Source organism: Pseudopodoces humilis, chromosome 3, assembly GCF_049639895.1.
Source record: "Pseudopodoces humilis isolate 2021_Gansu_Grassland_sample_001 chromosome 3, ASM4963989v1, whole genome shotgun sequence".
In the NCBI taxonomy this organism is placed as follows: domain Eukaryota; kingdom Metazoa; phylum Chordata; class Aves; order Passeriformes; family Paridae; genus Pseudopodoces; species Pseudopodoces humilis.
In genome coordinates, this window is record NC_142202.1 from 45,446,547 (window position 1) to 45,464,686 (window position 18,140).

General features: G+C 39.4%; 1 protein-coding gene across 6 annotated transcripts in view; it reads left to right on the forward strand.

Moving 5' to 3' along the window:
• The first annotated feature begins 2,436 nt into the window (after positions 1-2,436).
• The window catches only part of RYR2 (ryanodine receptor 2), a 380,370-nt gene continuing 364,666 nt past the window's right edge, over positions 2,437-18,140 (forward strand). For all 6 annotated transcript variants that reach the window (XM_088053181.1, XM_088053183.1, XM_088053184.1 and 3 more), the window contains exon 1: positions 2,437-2,586. In XM_088053181.1, coding sequence (XP_087909307.1) covers positions 2,539-2,586 — 48 coding nt within the window. In that variant the 5' untranslated portion in view covers positions 2,437-2,538. The remainder of the gene's footprint in view (positions 2,587-18,140) is intronic.

Genomic DNA, 18,140 nt, shown 5'->3' on the forward strand with positions numbered 1-18,140 from the left:
TTTGCACATGTGTACATATAATATTCTATGTGTACTGTACATATGAATATTTGTCCTTGATGAATAATTTAGCAAGAACTTTCCATGTACATTAGGCCTTTAACACCCTGTTCAGAAAGTTTCTGGAAGAATCTTTACTACTTTTTAACTTTGCTTCCTAAGCAAATTATCTGATGTGGCCAGATGTGGTGCATGTGTCTCTGTTACTGCATAATATTTTTTGAACTAAGTGGAAAATTCCAACAATTTAACAGAAGGTTAATAGTATCATACATGCTCCTAGCCATTTCATTAGAACAGATGCACAGGTAAAGAAGATAGCAGATAACACTCTTTGGTGTCTGAACAACTGCAGCTTATACATTTCACTCATATTAGACATCAACAAAGCTGTGTGTTAGAGGAATATTACTGCCCTAGCATGGAGAAAGCTTCAGATGGAGTTTTTTTCTTCATAAACACCAAGGAATCTAATTATGAGCTCCAAATTTTAAGAAACCAGGCTTGATCAGTTCCACTGTTCTTGGAACGACTTCCATGATGTCATAATGTACTGAAAACTGTACAAAATGTTTCAGGCACTGATGTTATAGTGAACTATATATAGGTGGGTTTTTTTCTTTCCTTTCTCTGTAATGTCCTTGTTTTTCATGCAGCAAACAAAAAAGGCATCTAATCTGATACTCATCTTCATAGTCTTATGGAAAGTACCCTGGATGTTCTATGATCCTTGGACCAGGTGAACTGAGATTTATAACCATATGAAACACATTCACAGATAGTTGTGCTGGAACTCACTTGTGTATTAAGCAGGAGAAAGGGATAGGATGGTATGATAAAAATTACTTGTTCAGTGCCTTTTGGTGAAACCTAATTTTTTAAACTTATCCAAATTCAATAAATTTCTTCATAATTGGGATCTATTCCAAGAAATATCTTTCAGTCTAAATAATTTGAAGAAAAGATACTTAAGAGGTTTGAATGAAATATGAATGAACACTATCAAAAATCTTTATTTTATCATTCTTAGAAAAAAAATATTTTCAGTCAGTAGTAAGCTTGAGAGGTAAAAGTCACTTGAAGTCAGTAGCAACTGAAACCTGGAAATTATAGAGGAAATGCTTAAGTTGTCATAACTCTGGAGTTCATCTTCAGAACCTCTGTGTTAAACACTCATACATTGCTTGCTCTAGAGGTCTTATGGGTCATGACTGCTCTTGCAGCTTCCAGTCTGTCAGAAAAACAGGTTTTCCACTGCTGGAAGTGATGATAAAATCTCCCAGTGCCACACTTTTTCATTATGTCCTTGAGCATAAAGTTACAGATTATGGGTAGAGCTGCTCTAGAAACACTTTCCACATATTTTGCTATGGTAGCCATACAGTCTGTTTACCAAAATAGTGATTTCATTATGTTTACCAGTTTTGGTCCTTCAGAAGCCTTCTGCAGTTACACATCTCGCACATATTTCACTCTGTCAATGATCCAGTGTTAATTTTACTCTTGCCTGAGATACCCTGTTATGTTCCCCTCAGGACTATTACATTGCATGAACAGAGGCTTTCTGCCATACACTTGTTTCAGAGTGCTGCTGCTGTTAGGAGTCTGGTGGCTCTCTGGCTTGCCACACTTCTTTCTGGAGGCCAAGCATCCTCCCTGATGGACATAGGTGTCATTGTGAAGGTACGATCTGCAGGAATGCTCATGAAAGATGAGCTATTCCGTGGCAACCCTTGACTTCATCCTATGGAGAACGCATGGTAGCTATCCTTCAAGGAAATGGTATTTTAAAGCCTTACTAAGATTCACGCCGAGTTAAACTCACTCACACGATGGTTCAAGTACAACACCCGGCGAAGCCATGTTGTACCTTCCATCTCTTTCCCCCGACAGTACGGTCGGCTGACTAAATGACCGGCTCAGAGCCGTTTAATTCTCCCTCTCCTGAGGCACCTCTCAATGCAGCACATCACGCCTAACTCCTGCGGGACAGCCGTGCCCAGGCAGGCACCGCCCGCCCGGCCTTCCCGGAGCCTCCCGCAGGCGCGGAGGCAGCGGCGGGTCGGGCACGGCCCCGGGCGGGTCGGGCAGGGCCCCGGGCGCGGCCCCGAGCCGAGCCGAGCCGGGCCGAGCCGGGCCGAGCCGAGCCGGGCCGAGCCGAGCCGAGCCGAGCCGAGCCGAAGCCGCCTCTGCGCGGAGCTCCGGCAAGGGGCGCTGGGCGGCGCCTTTGGAGTGCGGAGGGAGCGGGCTGCGGATCACCTGCAGCGGCGGGGGGGGCCGGGAGCTCCGCCTCCCCTCCTCCCCCGGTTAATCGCATCCCCCTCCCCGCGGCAAGCACAGCCAGCCGGGCAGCGCTGTCAACCTGCTGCAGGCGCTCGGGCACCCGCACCCCGCTTGCAGCCGGGGCCGGGCTGGGGCCGCCGGCTCCGCCGCCCTCGCACTTGCCCCGGCCCGGTGCGGCGCGGCCGCGAACCTCTTGCCGCCGTCCGCCCGGGCACCGGCAGCAGCGCCGGACAGAAGGAGAGACAAGGGGGAGCCATGGCCGAGGGGGGCGAGGGCGAGGACGAGATCCAGTTCCTGCGAACTGTAAGCGCCGCGCTTGCCTCCCTCACCTCCGCGCCGTGGCGGGGCGGCGGGACGGGCCGGGGGCTGCGGGGGCGACGCCCGGAGCTGCCGGGGTGGGAGCCGGGCGGGGGCAGCTCGGAGCGGGCTCCGGAGCCCCGGCACCACCTGGCAGCGTGCGGCCCGGGGCCGGGCGGGGGGCGATGGGCGGCCCGCTCCGCTGGGATGAGCGGGAGGGACGGGCGGGGGCGAGCGGCACCTCCCCAGCAGCTCCTCTCCAGCAGCACCTCCCCAGCAGCTCCTCTCCCGCAGCTCCTTTCCGCGCTGCTTTCCCGGCCGCGATGTGTGCGCCTACTGCAGAGACTAACCCAGCGGCCGTCCCCAGCGCGAAAGCTGCAATCACACTCCCTTCGCAAAAATAGGCTCGGGGAGATAAAAAAGCACCTCTCTCACCCTGTCCCCTCCCCATGGAGATTCCCGCTAACTTGCAGGCGTTCTCCTCGCTGGGCACAGACTACTACGGCTTTTTCTGGCGTGCGCATCCTTTCGTTACTTCGGTCCAGAGCATGTTAAGGCGCTAGAGCGCTTCTTCCTTCCGTTTAATTAATACATCGGGACCGCTGCATCTAATGCTTATCTGGATTATGTTTGTTCAAGCATTGCTTTTATTTATCTTTTCGTCTCCCAAGTGCCGTTGATATGCGCAATCCTAGCAAGTTTTGCAGATAGTCATCTGCATCTAGAATGGTGGTGTGTACAGACCGTGCCACAGTTTGGGGAAAAATTGCTGAGACATTTGTTAAGTAGAGCTGGAAACACTGAGACTGTAGGATAAAGCTTAACTTCTCTTTTATGTAGTACAGTCTGATTTAGAAAACGTTCACGTTCAATGGCTTGTAAGAAAACGCATCTAAAGAGGGGTGGAAAGAGAGCAGCATAGTGTATGCGAAACATATTCAGATGCTGTTTGCAGCATTAAGAATCCTGGCTCTCAGTTGTCTTCTATTTCTGTCAGAAACCATGCAATAGTAGATGTATGCCTTAATATTAATTTTTTTGTTGTTTATTTGAGGATTCTTGGAAAATCTTCTTTTACAGAAAATACAGCTGTTACGCAACATCGGCATGAAGATCGGCAACTTTTTTTTCCGGTCAGGGTTATATGACTTGTATTGTAGTGCTGCCTAACACCTAAAGACAAAACAGAAAAAATACTTCTGTGAAAGATCAATAGTCATCTCGATTGATGAGAATCTTTTTTGTTCGTACTTCTCACTGGCAGAGATTTTTGGAAGACTTGTACAGTGGCAGCCTTACTGCAGGCTTGAGTGATAAGCTTAGTTCGTGTTATCTGAATGCTTAATAGGGAAGGAGAAGCATTGAGCATGCTAATACAACTCAGCACATCTACAGTAACATTAAACTCCAGCACCTGACAGCAGCAGCATGTTATGTAAAACAGCACTCCTGATAATGTGTGTCAGGCTTAATACAGATTTGGCAAACCCGGTCTTAGATAATACTTAAAAATGTTTAGAATGTTGCACCAGTGGTAAAATGACCTTGAATATGGTAAACTGAGGCTTTTGGGAGGCTTGTTGTGTAGCTTAATCAAAAAGGCCTGAGGAACCCGTTTCATGTGAAGTTTTGAGTCTATAATCTGTAGTGGTATGTAAGCAGTGATTTTTACTCTTCTCCTTCCACTTTGTCCAAGTTACGAGCATTACTTGGAAAAGTCAGTGCTTTCAGGCATATTTTTTCATGTAGTCTTCCACCTCTCTATTGTTAGAAAGCTTAGATCAGTGGTCTCTAAAGCTATTAGATGTGTGTAACTTTCTGAATGCCACTGGTAGAAAGCACTGGAAATTTGATATTACCCTGGTAATTACTGCAGTTTTTCTTTTTAGTTATTTATTTTTAAAATACTAATTAGGGACAGATGGATTCATAATGTTTTGTAGATAAACAAGAACTTTTCAAAGAACACTGTATGGAAGCAAAAAGCATTCTGTGCTTTGAGTACTTTCAGGGTGGCATCTGTAGGCCTACTACATGTAAACAGTGCTCTTCATATTTTCTTCTTTGGTAGGACCTAATAAACTTCCTAAAATCTTTAGAGTTTACCCTGGAATGTAAACACTACTTTTTTTCAATGTTTAAAATTGTACATGAGATTTTATTCAATTAAAAATGCCCTTTATTTGCATTAAGCTACTAAATTGAGTCTGTATTTTTGCCACGTGTTGATTGGAAATTTCGATTTTTCTCTCCTCTTCACACTTTCCTGTATCAGTGATTCCTCTTGCTCTTTTTTTTTTTTCTTTTTTTTTTTTTTTTTCTCTCCTGGTATTCTGCGGCTAGGATGGATTTATGGTTTTTTTGGGAACGATTTGACTTTGATACATCACTTCTGAGATGTGAACACAACCTGTTAATGCCCTGTATTTCTGGAAGCAGCAGAGTTTACTTTGTTTGGGTCAACTTTGGACAGACTGGAGCTCAGCTCTGTGCTGTTCAGTTCTTCTCAAGCAACTCTTCTGTAGTCCTGTGAATTACTTGCATCTCTGGGAACAGGGATTTTGAGTGCTCCAGGTGGAGATGACCTTTTATTGTGTGTGACCATTTTTAGGCTTGGACATTCATTCTCCTGACTTCTCCCATGGAATTAACATGTAGTGTGCAGGAGAGGTGAAGGGGAACAAGTATCCTGCTGTGTGTTTGTTAGTTGTGTGTCCAGGGAAGACCTCTTCCCTGTAGAGGACTTTGGGGTGTTTTTTAATGCTAAAAAGATCAAGGGTATGTGCAAAATAGACTTCACTGTTTAGTCTTTACAGTTAAGAGTCTAAAACATTCATCGTTGATACGGAAATTGCCTGTTTTTTATTTGTTTGTTTTTATTTTTATTAGGCTGTGTAATTTGATTAGAGTGAAAATTACTCCAAGTTCCAGGAGTAAACAGAGAATATTTTCCCCTAACTGCATAGGCTTTTTCCTTAATGTGCATGCACAAGGACTGTTTTTTGTGACACAGAACCCCCATACGGGAAGGCCTTGCAAGAAGTGGGGTGGCAAGCTGCTGAGAGGATGAAAACCAATTGCAAGGTTTCAAAAATATATTGCCTATATTTGTCCCTTATATTTTTTAAAGGTTTCCTGACTTTCAGGAGCAATATGTACCTAAAAGTGATGAGAAATGTGTAATTCAGCTATTTGATCTTGTGATGTTCCTTATGCCGCTGTATACAGTTTTCTGGAGTTGTGGAGTTTCTTAAATTAGAGGCAGGTCTGCTTTTAGCTGTTTATGGTAGGAGACACCAACAGGACACACTGAAGTAGGGCTGTCAGGGTGATGTTTTTTTTCACCGTCTTCTGAGACAGTGATGACTACCATGCCTGTCAGGAATCAGAGGCATAATCAGTGTGAGCAGCCCATGTTCCCCAGGACCATCTCTCTTTTTCTTTTTTTTTTTTTTTTTTTTTAAAGTTTGAATGCTAATGTTTCATGTTGCACTCTCTTCTAATGTCTTTTTAAATTTTTTTTTTAATTAGCTTGCAGTAAAGAAGAACCTCTTTCTTCTATGAACGTGTTCTGTGCTGCTTTATTTTCTACATGGGTTTAATGGTTCAGTGTGACTGCCAGTGGAAAGCATAAGTGTGCTTTGCAACACTGGGAGAGCAGTTTGAAATAAATTTAAACATTACTTAGGATTCGTGTTTGACATGCAAAAGATTTTATTTACTCAGTTTTTATACCTGAGATGATAAAAGAATGAAGTTTATGGCAGAGAAGTTTGAAATGAAGAATGTTGTGTGTTCCCATTTCTAGGACAGCAATTCTGTGATTTCAGAGTCTGTTCTATTCCAGATATTCCTCATTATGGCAGCATTTAGCCAATGAGTGTCACTTTAAATATCATTAAAAGTCGTGTCCTTACCTGCCATCCTGTGGAATTAGGGGACACAAAAGGAACCAGAAGAAACCAGACCTGGAGATTATTGTAAGATAAGTTACTAAACAGTAGAAGAATTATGTGAATCTCTCAGTGAAACAGAAAAGTTGTTTTTTTTTTTTTTTTTTTTAAATCCCTCAATGCTTTTCATGTGCTGCTTATCTTTTAAAGGGTTTTATCAGAATATGTGAGATTCTGGTAACTGCAGTCATCAAACATATGATTGCCAGAATGCACTGAAGAAAATGCTCAAAAGCAGTACTGGCTATTAGAAGCAATTTTAGAATGAAAGAATGCTGAAACCCACTTTGGATATCCTTTGTTTATTTTAAAAAGTGTTTCTTGTACTTGTCAGTATGTGGCTTTTAAAGATACACCAGGGACTGGCACAAGAGACCACTGTTTAACAGCTCATGTGAGGGATGGCGTGGCTGAGATTGCAGCATTTGTACCTTCCTCTCTAAGGCACTGCACTGCAGTACAGATACTGAATATGATCTCAAATTCTATTTTGGAATTGAGCTGGACAGCTTGTTTGTAGTGAAAGGGTTTTAGCTGGGACATGCAGTCCATTTCTTCTTTGAGGATTGCATGTGAACCTTTTATGTATAATATTTTGGATTCCAAAATTGGTTGCCAAATATTTTATAGCACCTTTAATATTATACTAGTGGATGAAATCAATTGTCTAGTGCGTGTACAGTCTTGTCCCATGTTCTGCATCTGGAAATTGTCTGTATTTGATGTGTGAGAAGGCAGCTGGGAAACTCTGTAGCTAATAGGTGGTCCACCAGGGAAGTTTCCTGATAGCCCTGTGAGTTGGCTGACTGATATTCTGAGAGAGAGAGCTGCATTTCAGAGTCTGAAGATGTCTTGATGCATCCTGATTTTTGGAATTGTGAAGACCTGAGGAAAATCCATTGTAGGAACTTAAAATGTGGACAGACCGTAAGAGAGAGAATACCACTTATTTTTGACCCAAGATTTAGAATGGGCTTGAGAGCTATGTCTGACTTGCACTTCTCTATTTATGTGCTACATTATTACAGGCATATTTTAAAGGTGGTTTTTCCTCTTACATGACTGTGTGGAAAATGCACAGGATGATTCTAACTCAAGAAAATAAACCAGTCTTTCTTCAGCAGGGATATGGATTTGTTAAAGTATTTCTCTGAATCAAGGTAAAAGACTGGAAGCTGTGTGGAGAAATACTGACAGTGGACTGACCCCAGGAAGTATGTGAATTAAACTGAAAAGACAGAAATATTTTTCTTCTGATTTTTGATTCATGTTGAAAATCTGCATTAGTTCTGGTTTTGTTTTCTGAATTAGACCTAGGCTTTTGCTTAAATTTCCTGATCTGACTGAAATAAAGCTTTGTGTGGATGACAGAAGGAAAGTCAAGAAGTGCACATATTACTATACTTCCTAATAAAGCTTCAGGGACATAAATTTGTTTTGTTTGGTAATAATGCATAAATAACCTTTGAAATGTAAAATGACCACATTTTACCAGGGTGAATGAAAGAATTTTAACTTCTTACTGTGTCTGACACATTTATACTCTGGACTTTCTCCCTCTAGCAAAGTAAGGCTAGCCTGGCATAATTTTCTGTCTCCAGTCTGCATTCTGCAAAAGACCTGTGCTATGTTTTGCAGGTGTATGGCACTTGAGCCGTGTCTGGCTGTGTTGTCTGTACTGCTCTGGAAATGGAGGGTCTTTGAGTCTGCCTGATACATCTGAGTAACTGAGAAAAGGCGTAAAGGAACTGGTTTTGGTAACAGTTTAAGCCTTTTTTATAGGCAGCCACAGCAATATGGAACTTACTGTGATATCCTGTGACCATCAGAGGCACAGCTGTGGTATTTCTTTGTTCTCCTTGTAAGAAGTAGAGCATCTTAAGGGCACTGTCTGCACCATCATGAGAGGTCACCCCAGTTTCCCAACAAAGACTAGCAGGAGCGCCCATGTGGTTTTACTGCAATGTAGTTTTATCCTGTAGTCCCTCGTTATTAAGCATGAGATTCATTATCTAGTTACGCATTCAGTTGTTAAAGAAATTTTTCTCTTTTTTAAAAATGTTCTTTTTGTCCGGTGCAACTTGTGAGGTGAAGGGTTTAAAGTCTTCAAATGTGTTGCTGCTCCTCAAGCCCAGTGATGTTACTCAGCTACTACAGGTTGGAACAAATGTTTTTGAGGCATGTGATTTAATAGAAGCTTTTCTTAGCTTCTCAGAATTGCTTAATAAAAGCAAAGTGTTATCTAGATGCCTTTTTTTAGGAAAGGGAAAGATATGGTAGGTAAGGTGTCATAACACGAGCTGTGTTAACTTACGTGACAGCTGCAATTTCTCTATAAATGTAATTCTCTAATAGATTTAAAGTAATATTAATATTTTCATAAGAGCATTCACACTAAAACCACATAAAATTTTAAATAAAGAGATGATGTCAGTCCTTCAGTGTTGTGGTATACTTGGATGGTTATCATAGTCATGAATGACTTCTTTATAACTGTCATGTGCTTGAAGAAAAGTGAAGTATATTAGGTTTCCTAGTAATTCAGTAGACTTCCCAGAGGGACTTTGGCAAAAATCAACAGTGTATCATTCCGTAAGATGTGTGGATCAGTTAATTTTTGACGTGGATGACAGCTTAGTGCAGGACAAGTTTTTTTGTCACTGAGATGGAGTGACAAGATCATTGAGTTTTGTGAGGCAGCTTCCCAGAGGATTGAGTAATAGTGCTGTATAACAACAGACCTGTATTACCTGGTTGTCTTTTACCTGACTCTGGGAAATAATATCTGAAGGATATTAGCTGGCAGAACCAAGTGCCAAACACTGGCATGTCCTATCTCTCTACCTCTCTGGAAACCTGTCTGGAATTCTACTGTGAAAGCTGTGAGTGCTCTGAATTTGAAGTATATCTCTGCTTAAATCCTTCCTTCAAAAGAATGATGAAAGGAAGCAACACAAAATTTGCATTGGCTGTCTGTGAGCTTTTCTGGGGATTGCCAGAATGTGAAGTTGTATTAATGGAATCAAGCCAGAAATGGCTGTCTCTTACAGCTATATTTCTTCCTTTTAAACCAGGCAAAGCTGGAAAAAACAAGTACCTGGGATTTGTGTGGGATGTGTTCTTTGGCTTCAGAAAAAGGAAAATGAGAAAGAGGAATGTATCTTCCTTTGCTGAATATGCCAGATAATTTCCCGTGGTATATGAACATCTTCATTCCTGTGATGGGCAAGCGGAACTCCTTGTATATAAATTTAGGTGAAGGAATGAATGGAATATGAAGAGTTTTCAGAGTAAGCCTAGGCAATTGGATAGATCTGCAATAAGACTCAGTAAACTTCTGGATCTTGGGATCCATTCTGTGGTAACTGGTCCTCATTGTATGTCAGGACTGTAGCCATGTTGATAAACATTTGAACATCACCTTCTGTGTGTTTATTTCCTAGTTGTAAAATGGAATAATTTAGTTAGAACTAACATGCTAAGCACAAGCCAGATCATTAAATCTCTCTCCGCAGACAAATGGTCTTCCTCCTTAACCTGCCTTTGTAAAAGGTTTTTGTTCCAATGGTGACAGAAGCAACTTAAATACCTGTACAGATAGGTAAGAATCCCTAGCCCTGCAATGGTCACAAGAATTCTGTGTGCTCCTAACATTGGAGATTTGCCAAAAAAATGTGTCAGTCACGTGACTTCATATTTTTGTCTATTTTCTGCCCATTAATATAAAGTGGATTTTGCAATGCTAATGCATAGATAATTATGTGTGTTTGCAGTATTTATGGCAAACAAACCAGGGATATGGACTGCATATTCCCTTTTCCATGCAAAAGAAAAGTAAAAAAATTCACAACATGTGATGCAGGGAAATACTCAGTAAGGTTCTCCCCATCCCCATTTCTTTCTTTCAGTGTTACAGGTAATTTAATAGCTTTTCATTGCTTAAGAGTTGGATTAATCTTACTTTAAAAGCTTGTATTAAGTACCTGTGGTTTTTGGTTTTTTTATTCTGCCCCAGCTAAGACAGAAGGCAAAGGTTTATCCTGTGCCATGCCGAGTTTGCTGGGGTTTTACTGTGCTGCGCGAGCTCCACCCGGCTCTGCCGGGCTCAGCTGCCTGCATCAGCAGTGTGCCTGGTTTATTGTAGTCTTGGAATTATGTAGTGGGTCCTTCAGAAAAGCGAAAGAAAAACCACTAGTCTAGTATTTAATAATTGCAGGAGGGTGATAGCTGCACAGGTAAATCCAGAAAACTCAAATGCAATCGTTGTTGACTGAATTAATGACTCATACCCCAAGATGATTTTCAGTAGGTCTTTACATGATGGTCTGACTGCCTGATCAGATATGTCAGCCTTATTATTTAGTCTTTAATCACTTCTAATGTGTCTCATGTAATGAATTATGCATTTAAAGAGTTACTACTTTTGCTGGTGGTATGTCAATGGAAGAAGAATCGATGGAGGCCTGGTCTTTGTTTTGATCTGACCAGGGCTCTTGTAGAAACATCTTGTAAATTTTCTTTGATATGAAAAGGTTCCTGAAATCCTTTAGAAGAAACATAACATTTTTGGATAGCTTCAGAATATTGCAATGTTATGCCTCCAAGTCCATTTCTGGAATCTGCTAGCAGTAACTTTTACAAGAAGAGTGCTGTGTTTGTTCTGTACCCTATTTTCTGGTTCATTTTAACTTGCTTTTCTTCAGAGTTTCAATTTGTGAGTCCATAACTTTGTTTAATCCCTGTCACTTTTCCTTGGTCTTGCCAGAGCCACTGAGATCCTTCTCTTCCAGTTTGGGTTTGATACTTTTCCTGATTTTAAGGGTGGCACAGCTTCAACCTAAGCCTGTGGTAGATCTCGCGATTGTCTGTAGTTGTGAATTTAATTTGTAGTTTGTAGTTGTGAAATTAAATATTCATTCAAATTGATAGAAGGTTTTTTTTTTGATGAGGTTCTTTTAAATTTGGAATTTCTTTCTGTCTTTTTTCTTTTTTCTTTTTAATTTTACTCTTGGTATGACAAAGGACAAGGTCAAGATCTTGTTCTTTTTCTCCTTTCTCAGAACAAGAAAATAAGTGTTTTTAAAATGTCACATAAAGTGTACTAAGATGTCAGAAGTTTTTACATGAATTTCTACAACATGTATTCAGAACACCATTTGTCTTGATGTATGATTAGTCTGCATTTTCTTTCTCCTTTTCCTTTTTGTGCTTCACCTCTGGAAAGATTTTTCTTACTGAACTGAAAGACTCCAAAATCTTTGATTTCAGCTGAACAACAGAATTTTTCTAGAAAGGGAGAGGGATGGAGTGTAGGAGGGAGGGATGTCAGAACTTGCAGGTGAGCTTTGTCATCCTTTTGATATGCATAGTTGCCTTTTCTAAAAAAAAAAAAATAAAAAAAAGCACTTTTGCATAGAAAGTGTAATTTAAGTTTAGATGCAAAAAGAAACACTTTCATTTTTCATGAGTGGGAGGTGAAAAATGAGTAATTAGGTAGTGAGATTTAGATTTTCATGTTCCTAAAGGTGAATGGAGGTATCTTGTTCTATGTGAGATGTGTTGCTCAGTTCAGCAAAAAACTGTACCTGCATTTTAAAATACTGAGATGCTTATACTTGTTTATTGACTTCAAGCAACTGAAAATAGATTTTATTTTTTTTTCCTCCCTTCTGATTTTGGAATTCTCAAAATAGTACCTCTTTAAATCTACTGAAAATTAAATGGATGTAGTTCAAAGGTGTATCAAGCTGCAACGTTGACAGTCTGTTGAAAATGTTACAAGCATCACTTTATTCTGATTATGTCAGAAGTAATGTATTGCTGTTTTCTCTTTTGAAATTTCCAGTTAGATTCTATCTCATAATTTGTATGTCAGCTGCAATTGCAGCTGAATTTTCTGAATTTCTTCCTTCCTTATACTAGAAATCTGTTACTGAAGCAGAATTAGATACTTTCTGTTTTATGCCTATTTTTTATTCTGCTTTCTGTTCTACAGTTTATTTCTCTCTTGACGAGCTGTAAAGATAAAACAACATCAGTGACAATATTTTTTCCTTCAAAATCAGTTTGTTTTGGGGGGCTGTCCCTCAGACTTTGTAAATCAGCTCATTGCAAACATCCTGTCCCTGATTTACAGAGTTGTTCACTCTGTCCCTCTGCACAAAGGTATCTTCTGCCGATGCTAGGAAAACCTCTAGGTGAGAGTTACTGTATCAGTTTTCTGAGGCTGTAATCCTGTAAAGTAATCCAATTAATGTGGTGTATAAGAGGTGCTCAACCTTCTGAACTTGGTGGGGGACATTTGTTTCTTCTGCATGGCATTTGCACTTCTGTTTGCACAGGAAGGCCTTGCTGCACTTTCTGTTTTACTAACAAAATAAACATGGGTCAGAACACACATTCAGTGAAGGAATGAGCTTAGCTGGTGGTGAACTGTGCAAGATTATCAGTGTTAACAAAACTACTTCTTTATGTACCTCTAACTTCTTTTGATGAGTGACGGTTTTTTTTTATGATGACTTATGTCTGTTACAGAGTTACAGTTTGACAATTGGAACCACATCTAGAGCTTGGGAAGCGCACTTTGTTATAGTAAGTTCTTACTGAAAAGTTATTGTTTGCTATTACTGGTTGTATACTAGTAATTTGTTTTATTGGGAGAGGCAGGGAAACAAGGAGTTCTGTGAGTGAAATAGGCTTGTAACCTCACTGTATACCTTTAAACAGAATAATCAGCCAAAAAAAAATACTCCTTTCAAAATTTCTATCTGGATCTCATTTTCCTTGCCTAAGGAATAAATCTTTTAAATGAGAGAAATACATAAAACAGGCAGATTGGTATAACAGGTTGTTAAAGGTTGTTCTATTAACAAAAGTCTAGAAGAAAATACTTATGGCACAAATACATTTTTTGGCCAGGAGCCTAAAAACAAATCCTCTATTGCAAAGACTGCTTCAAATAAAATCCTGGCTCTCTTACCTATTGCTTAAATGATACTGCAAGTCAAATGTAAACTAATTGATTTTAGCATATTGTCTAGCACAATAATCTACTCTTCATTTGTTAAACATTCCATGAAGTGATTTGTTGGTCCATGACTGCGAGGTCTCTATATGGCCATGTAAGTTTTTTATAAGTCTGGTTTTGTTCTCGCTGATGTTAATGTCAAACCTCCTCTAGATTTTAACCAGAGCTGAATCATGCACTAAGTGTGTTGTGTGCTGTTCTGTGTAATGGCCTAAATGTGTTGAATTCATGTCCTTGTCTGCCATTTTAAGACAACATTTGTCTTGCTTAGGGGCCAGAAGTGTGTGACCTGGCTTTTGCACAATTAGTTTAAAATTGTGTGCGTGTTACTAATCGTCCGTCATAATATTTACATTTAATGGTAAACTGTTCCAACTTTGCTGCTCAGATATATCATCTTGTCCAATTCTGCAAAGGTAATAATCCTTCTTCATGTTCTCCTCTTCTCTGAGAAGAAACTTTTTTCTTTTTCTACCAGTCTCCCTGATGTCTTTGTTAATAACTTAAATATTCTTCCAGAGTTGCATTTGTGTATTTTTCTGTTAACAGTCTGCTTTTGCTGTGTCCAGCACAGATTTTATTATGTCCACCATGGAAGCCAAAGTTAACTCTAATTTGAATTTGAGATTATGAATATCTAACTTGAATTTGAGATTACTTAATTTTCTTAGGATGTTATCTATGCTGTAGGGGAGTACTGCTCTTTAGCTACGAGATACATGCAAAATGCTTCTTTTTACTATTTATTTTTTTTTACTCTTTCAGTGTCATATTTTTATTAATACCTTTTAGAAAATACGTGTTTTTACTTGGTCTGTCAAGGTTGTGAGATCTGTTTGTCTTGAAGCACTTATCACTGGAATTACTTTTGTTTAGTTACTGAAGAAAGTATCAATTATACTCCAGAGTAAGAAATTATCTTGTCACAAAGTTTCTGAAACATTAGCGGTGCACCTGTGATTTTTATTTGGTGTCTGCAAGCCTAAGGAAAGTCCCTTTTAGGAGTATCAGCACTTGGTGGAAATGAGCTCTTGCTGTGCAACATTGCTTTTTCAGCCTCATGTATTAACTATGGCAGTGGTAAAAAAGCTAAAATTATGTGGACTTTCAAATTCATTGTAGAGATCATGTAAACATTAAAATGCATTTGCTAGTTTTCTGAGTTCAGAGTAATTTACATTGCACTTGGATTGGAGCAGAATATATTATGAAAAAAAATATATAGGCATAGGAATATGCCTTCTGCTCACCTTTGTCTAATCTCCCTAGCCTAGCACTTGAGCTCTTGACTTCCAGTAAAACTGGAAGGCTTCAGTCAAAAGAACTTTGACCAGTTTTCTTGATTACACATGGTTTACATGGCAATATCTGGTAATAGACATTTTCCAGCTTATTTCCTGCTGAAATAGTCTGTAAGTTTCTTCATAATTACTGTATTTTCCATTCACATAGCCAAACCTTCTGTGAACCCTTGCATATGTTTCATTCTGCAGTTTCCAGCTGTCTTGTTCAGAAACTTCTATTGGAAAGTAGCTACTACAAGCTATGGCATGGTGCCATTACTGTGCTTACTTGAAATGCTATATAGCAGGTTTTTGGTTTTTTTTCTTCTCAAACACTGAAGTTAATTTTATCAGAGTTAAGGAGACAGTGGTATTTGTATGAGAATGTGTCTTGTTATCTTCCGTTTTTTTGGATGCTTTTTGATTTGTGTATGGGGTTTTTGGGATCTTTTTTGCATCTAAACTAACCCGTATCTGGAATGGAAACGTTTCTTTTCAAAACATTATCTTTTTCATTGTGAAGAGCTGGAGTGGTGAGGCCAAAATGGTAGTACTTTGTCTTGAAGAGGATGATCTTGAGAAAAATTGAAGCATGTATGAACAATCTCTTGCTCTCTTTTAAAACTGACCTACATTCTTTTCTTCTTCTAGTCCAACTCTTGCTGAAGTAAAGGTTAATAGATTTCTTGATTAAAATGTATCATTTGTTTAAAGTGTAATATGTTTTCATAATAAAGATTTTATACCCTTAAAAGATAAGAGCATTTTCTCTTAAACTCATTGTATTTTTATAATTTAATAAATACAGGTTTGTTTTTTGTTTTTTTTTTTTCTCCTCGAGGTGGAGAGCAAGTTCTAGTCTGCAATTTGTGTTTCTCAGTAAGGACCTACAGTATAGTAAAATCGTAAATGGCTACATTTTTTAAGAATGTACATGTTTTTCTGAAAGCTGTACGAAAGTTTGTGTTAGAGAAAAGAATTTGAGTGGACTTGGATATCACAGGTCTGGAAGGTAGCCCAAAATACCTGTTTTTCCCACACCTTATGAGGTGAGGGAGATCTTGTTGCAGAAGAGATTTCTTTTACTCTACTCAATTCTACGGGATGGAAAACAGATCAGAATTTGACTACACAGATTTGGTGGTGACTTCCAGGAAGAATTTATTGCCCATTTGCTTATAATTGCAGTAGCTTCAAACTTCTCAGCAGAAAGAGAAAGCTCGTCAGGAATGGATTGTGCTTCTCCCATCAAGCCCTCTGGTCTACAGGAGGCAGTTTTTGTCAGGTTCAGCTGGAAACGTGAACCTTTTACTTCAACTCTGACAGAACCTCCTGAGTTCACAGCTCCTGGTGGCCAAGGAATTTTTTCCTGTGGATGTGTAAGAGAATTCAAATGTGAAAGTGAGCAGTGCTAGAATTCACTAGGTTTTGATTGTGTAACTTTGGTTACATCAATGGTGTTCTTTTAATATCTGATCTAGGGATGGTAGCTACTGCTCTTAGCTGTCGTTTGCCTATTTTCAGATTTGTCATTTGTGCCAAGGATTGGATTTTTACATGCTGTATGTTGAAATACTTTTTAATAAGTAGTAGAGGCAAAGAGTGTACAAGAGCCAGAGCATTGTGCTCTCATTGAACCCCATGCTGTGGAATGTCAGCAATTGTAGAGAGGCACATTTCTAGCTGAAGTTAGCACTGAGTCCATCATGAGCTTTTGAAAGTCAGAGAAGTGTCAATTCAAAATATTGTAATTGATGCAGCACAATGTGGTGCTCATGAACAGAATCTGGATGTTGACAGAAGTTGCTGTTAGGAGATTTGGAGATGATCCAGCGGCCAAGCAGAGTATTATTAGATATTAGCTGACAGAGGTATCATTCCCACCTCTTTAGTCAACATGACATCTGTGAAATGTACAGCTTGCAGTGCAGTGTGTAACTCTTCTCTCCAGTATTGTTTCAAACTTAAGACTTTTCTTATGCAGAAGTACTACTTGTAGATTGTGGGTTTGTTGTTTGTTGGGGTTTTTGAGTTATTTTGTTTATTTGTTTTAACAGCATGTTACGTTATTAAGGTTGCTTCAGGGAGCAGTTAAACCACTAAGGTTCCTGAGAATTGGTTTTCTTTTTTTCATTCTGCAGATTTTGGGTGTTATAAATCTTGTTGCATTTTTCTGGTACATTTTAGTGCATCAGTTGCACAGCTCATCTGACACGGTTTTGCTGGCAAACTGGGTTAAACAGAGGAGTGAATCAAACAGTTTTTTAGTTTTGGAGGTTGGAAGATAAAGAATGAAAAGGTTATTTTTTTATTTTTTTGGAAGATAAATCAGATTGCTCTGATGATGTAGTTATTACTGTTCACAACTATTTAACTTATTTATGGGTTGATTTTCAAACAACAAATATTGTGGTATTCATTTTTCTCTTGGGTTTGGCTTGTTCTTTGCATCAGGGAGGAAAATCTGATTGGAGGGCTTGAAAGATAGTGGGGACCAGGAAACTGAGAAATCAAGTGCCACTTTGTTTAGTTAGAGGTTGTGAAGATCACCTGTAGAACAAATAGTATAGATTCAGGCTATTTGTTGCATAAGGAATTTGGGATCTTTGAAATATATTGAAAAATGTAATCTTCAATTAACTCTTGCCACTCTATTCTAATATGTGGCTAAGAATCTCTGTGGAAAGCACCTCTGAGTATTCAGCTATATATATTCTGACAAAATATATAATTACCATTGGAAGGAGTGTGTGGTGTAACTGACAGCACTTTGGCTAAGGCAATGTGGCTTCTGATTTTTGCAAGTTCATCCTCTGGAGAAGCAGCTTTAGTACAGTGGTGTTGGAAAGTAGAACAATCCTCAGAACCCTCTTTAAGTATTGAAAATCTCAGCTAAACTAAGACATATAATCATTATGTCCTCTAATTCTACTGCTAAAACTGGATTTGGTAAAATGTGTATCAGTGTGGGAATTCATACCCAGGTCTCCATCTATAATATAAGATGAAGTCACATTCCACTCCTTGTAAATTGTCTGGAGACTGATTGATCAAAACTATCAAGTCCAAATTAATTTTAACTATCATTGTTTTCCTGCTGATTTTTGGCTCTTCCTGTGCACTGAGCAGGTGTTTGAGTCAAACTGGGGTTGTCTTGGTGATTAATGCTGTCTCAATAGTCAAAATTATTAGTTATGCAACACTTGACATTTTTTTTTATTTTTGCAGAATCACTGAGGTTGAAAGGGACCTCTCAAGATCATCTAGTCTATTTTGATTTTGAACTCTCCACAGATG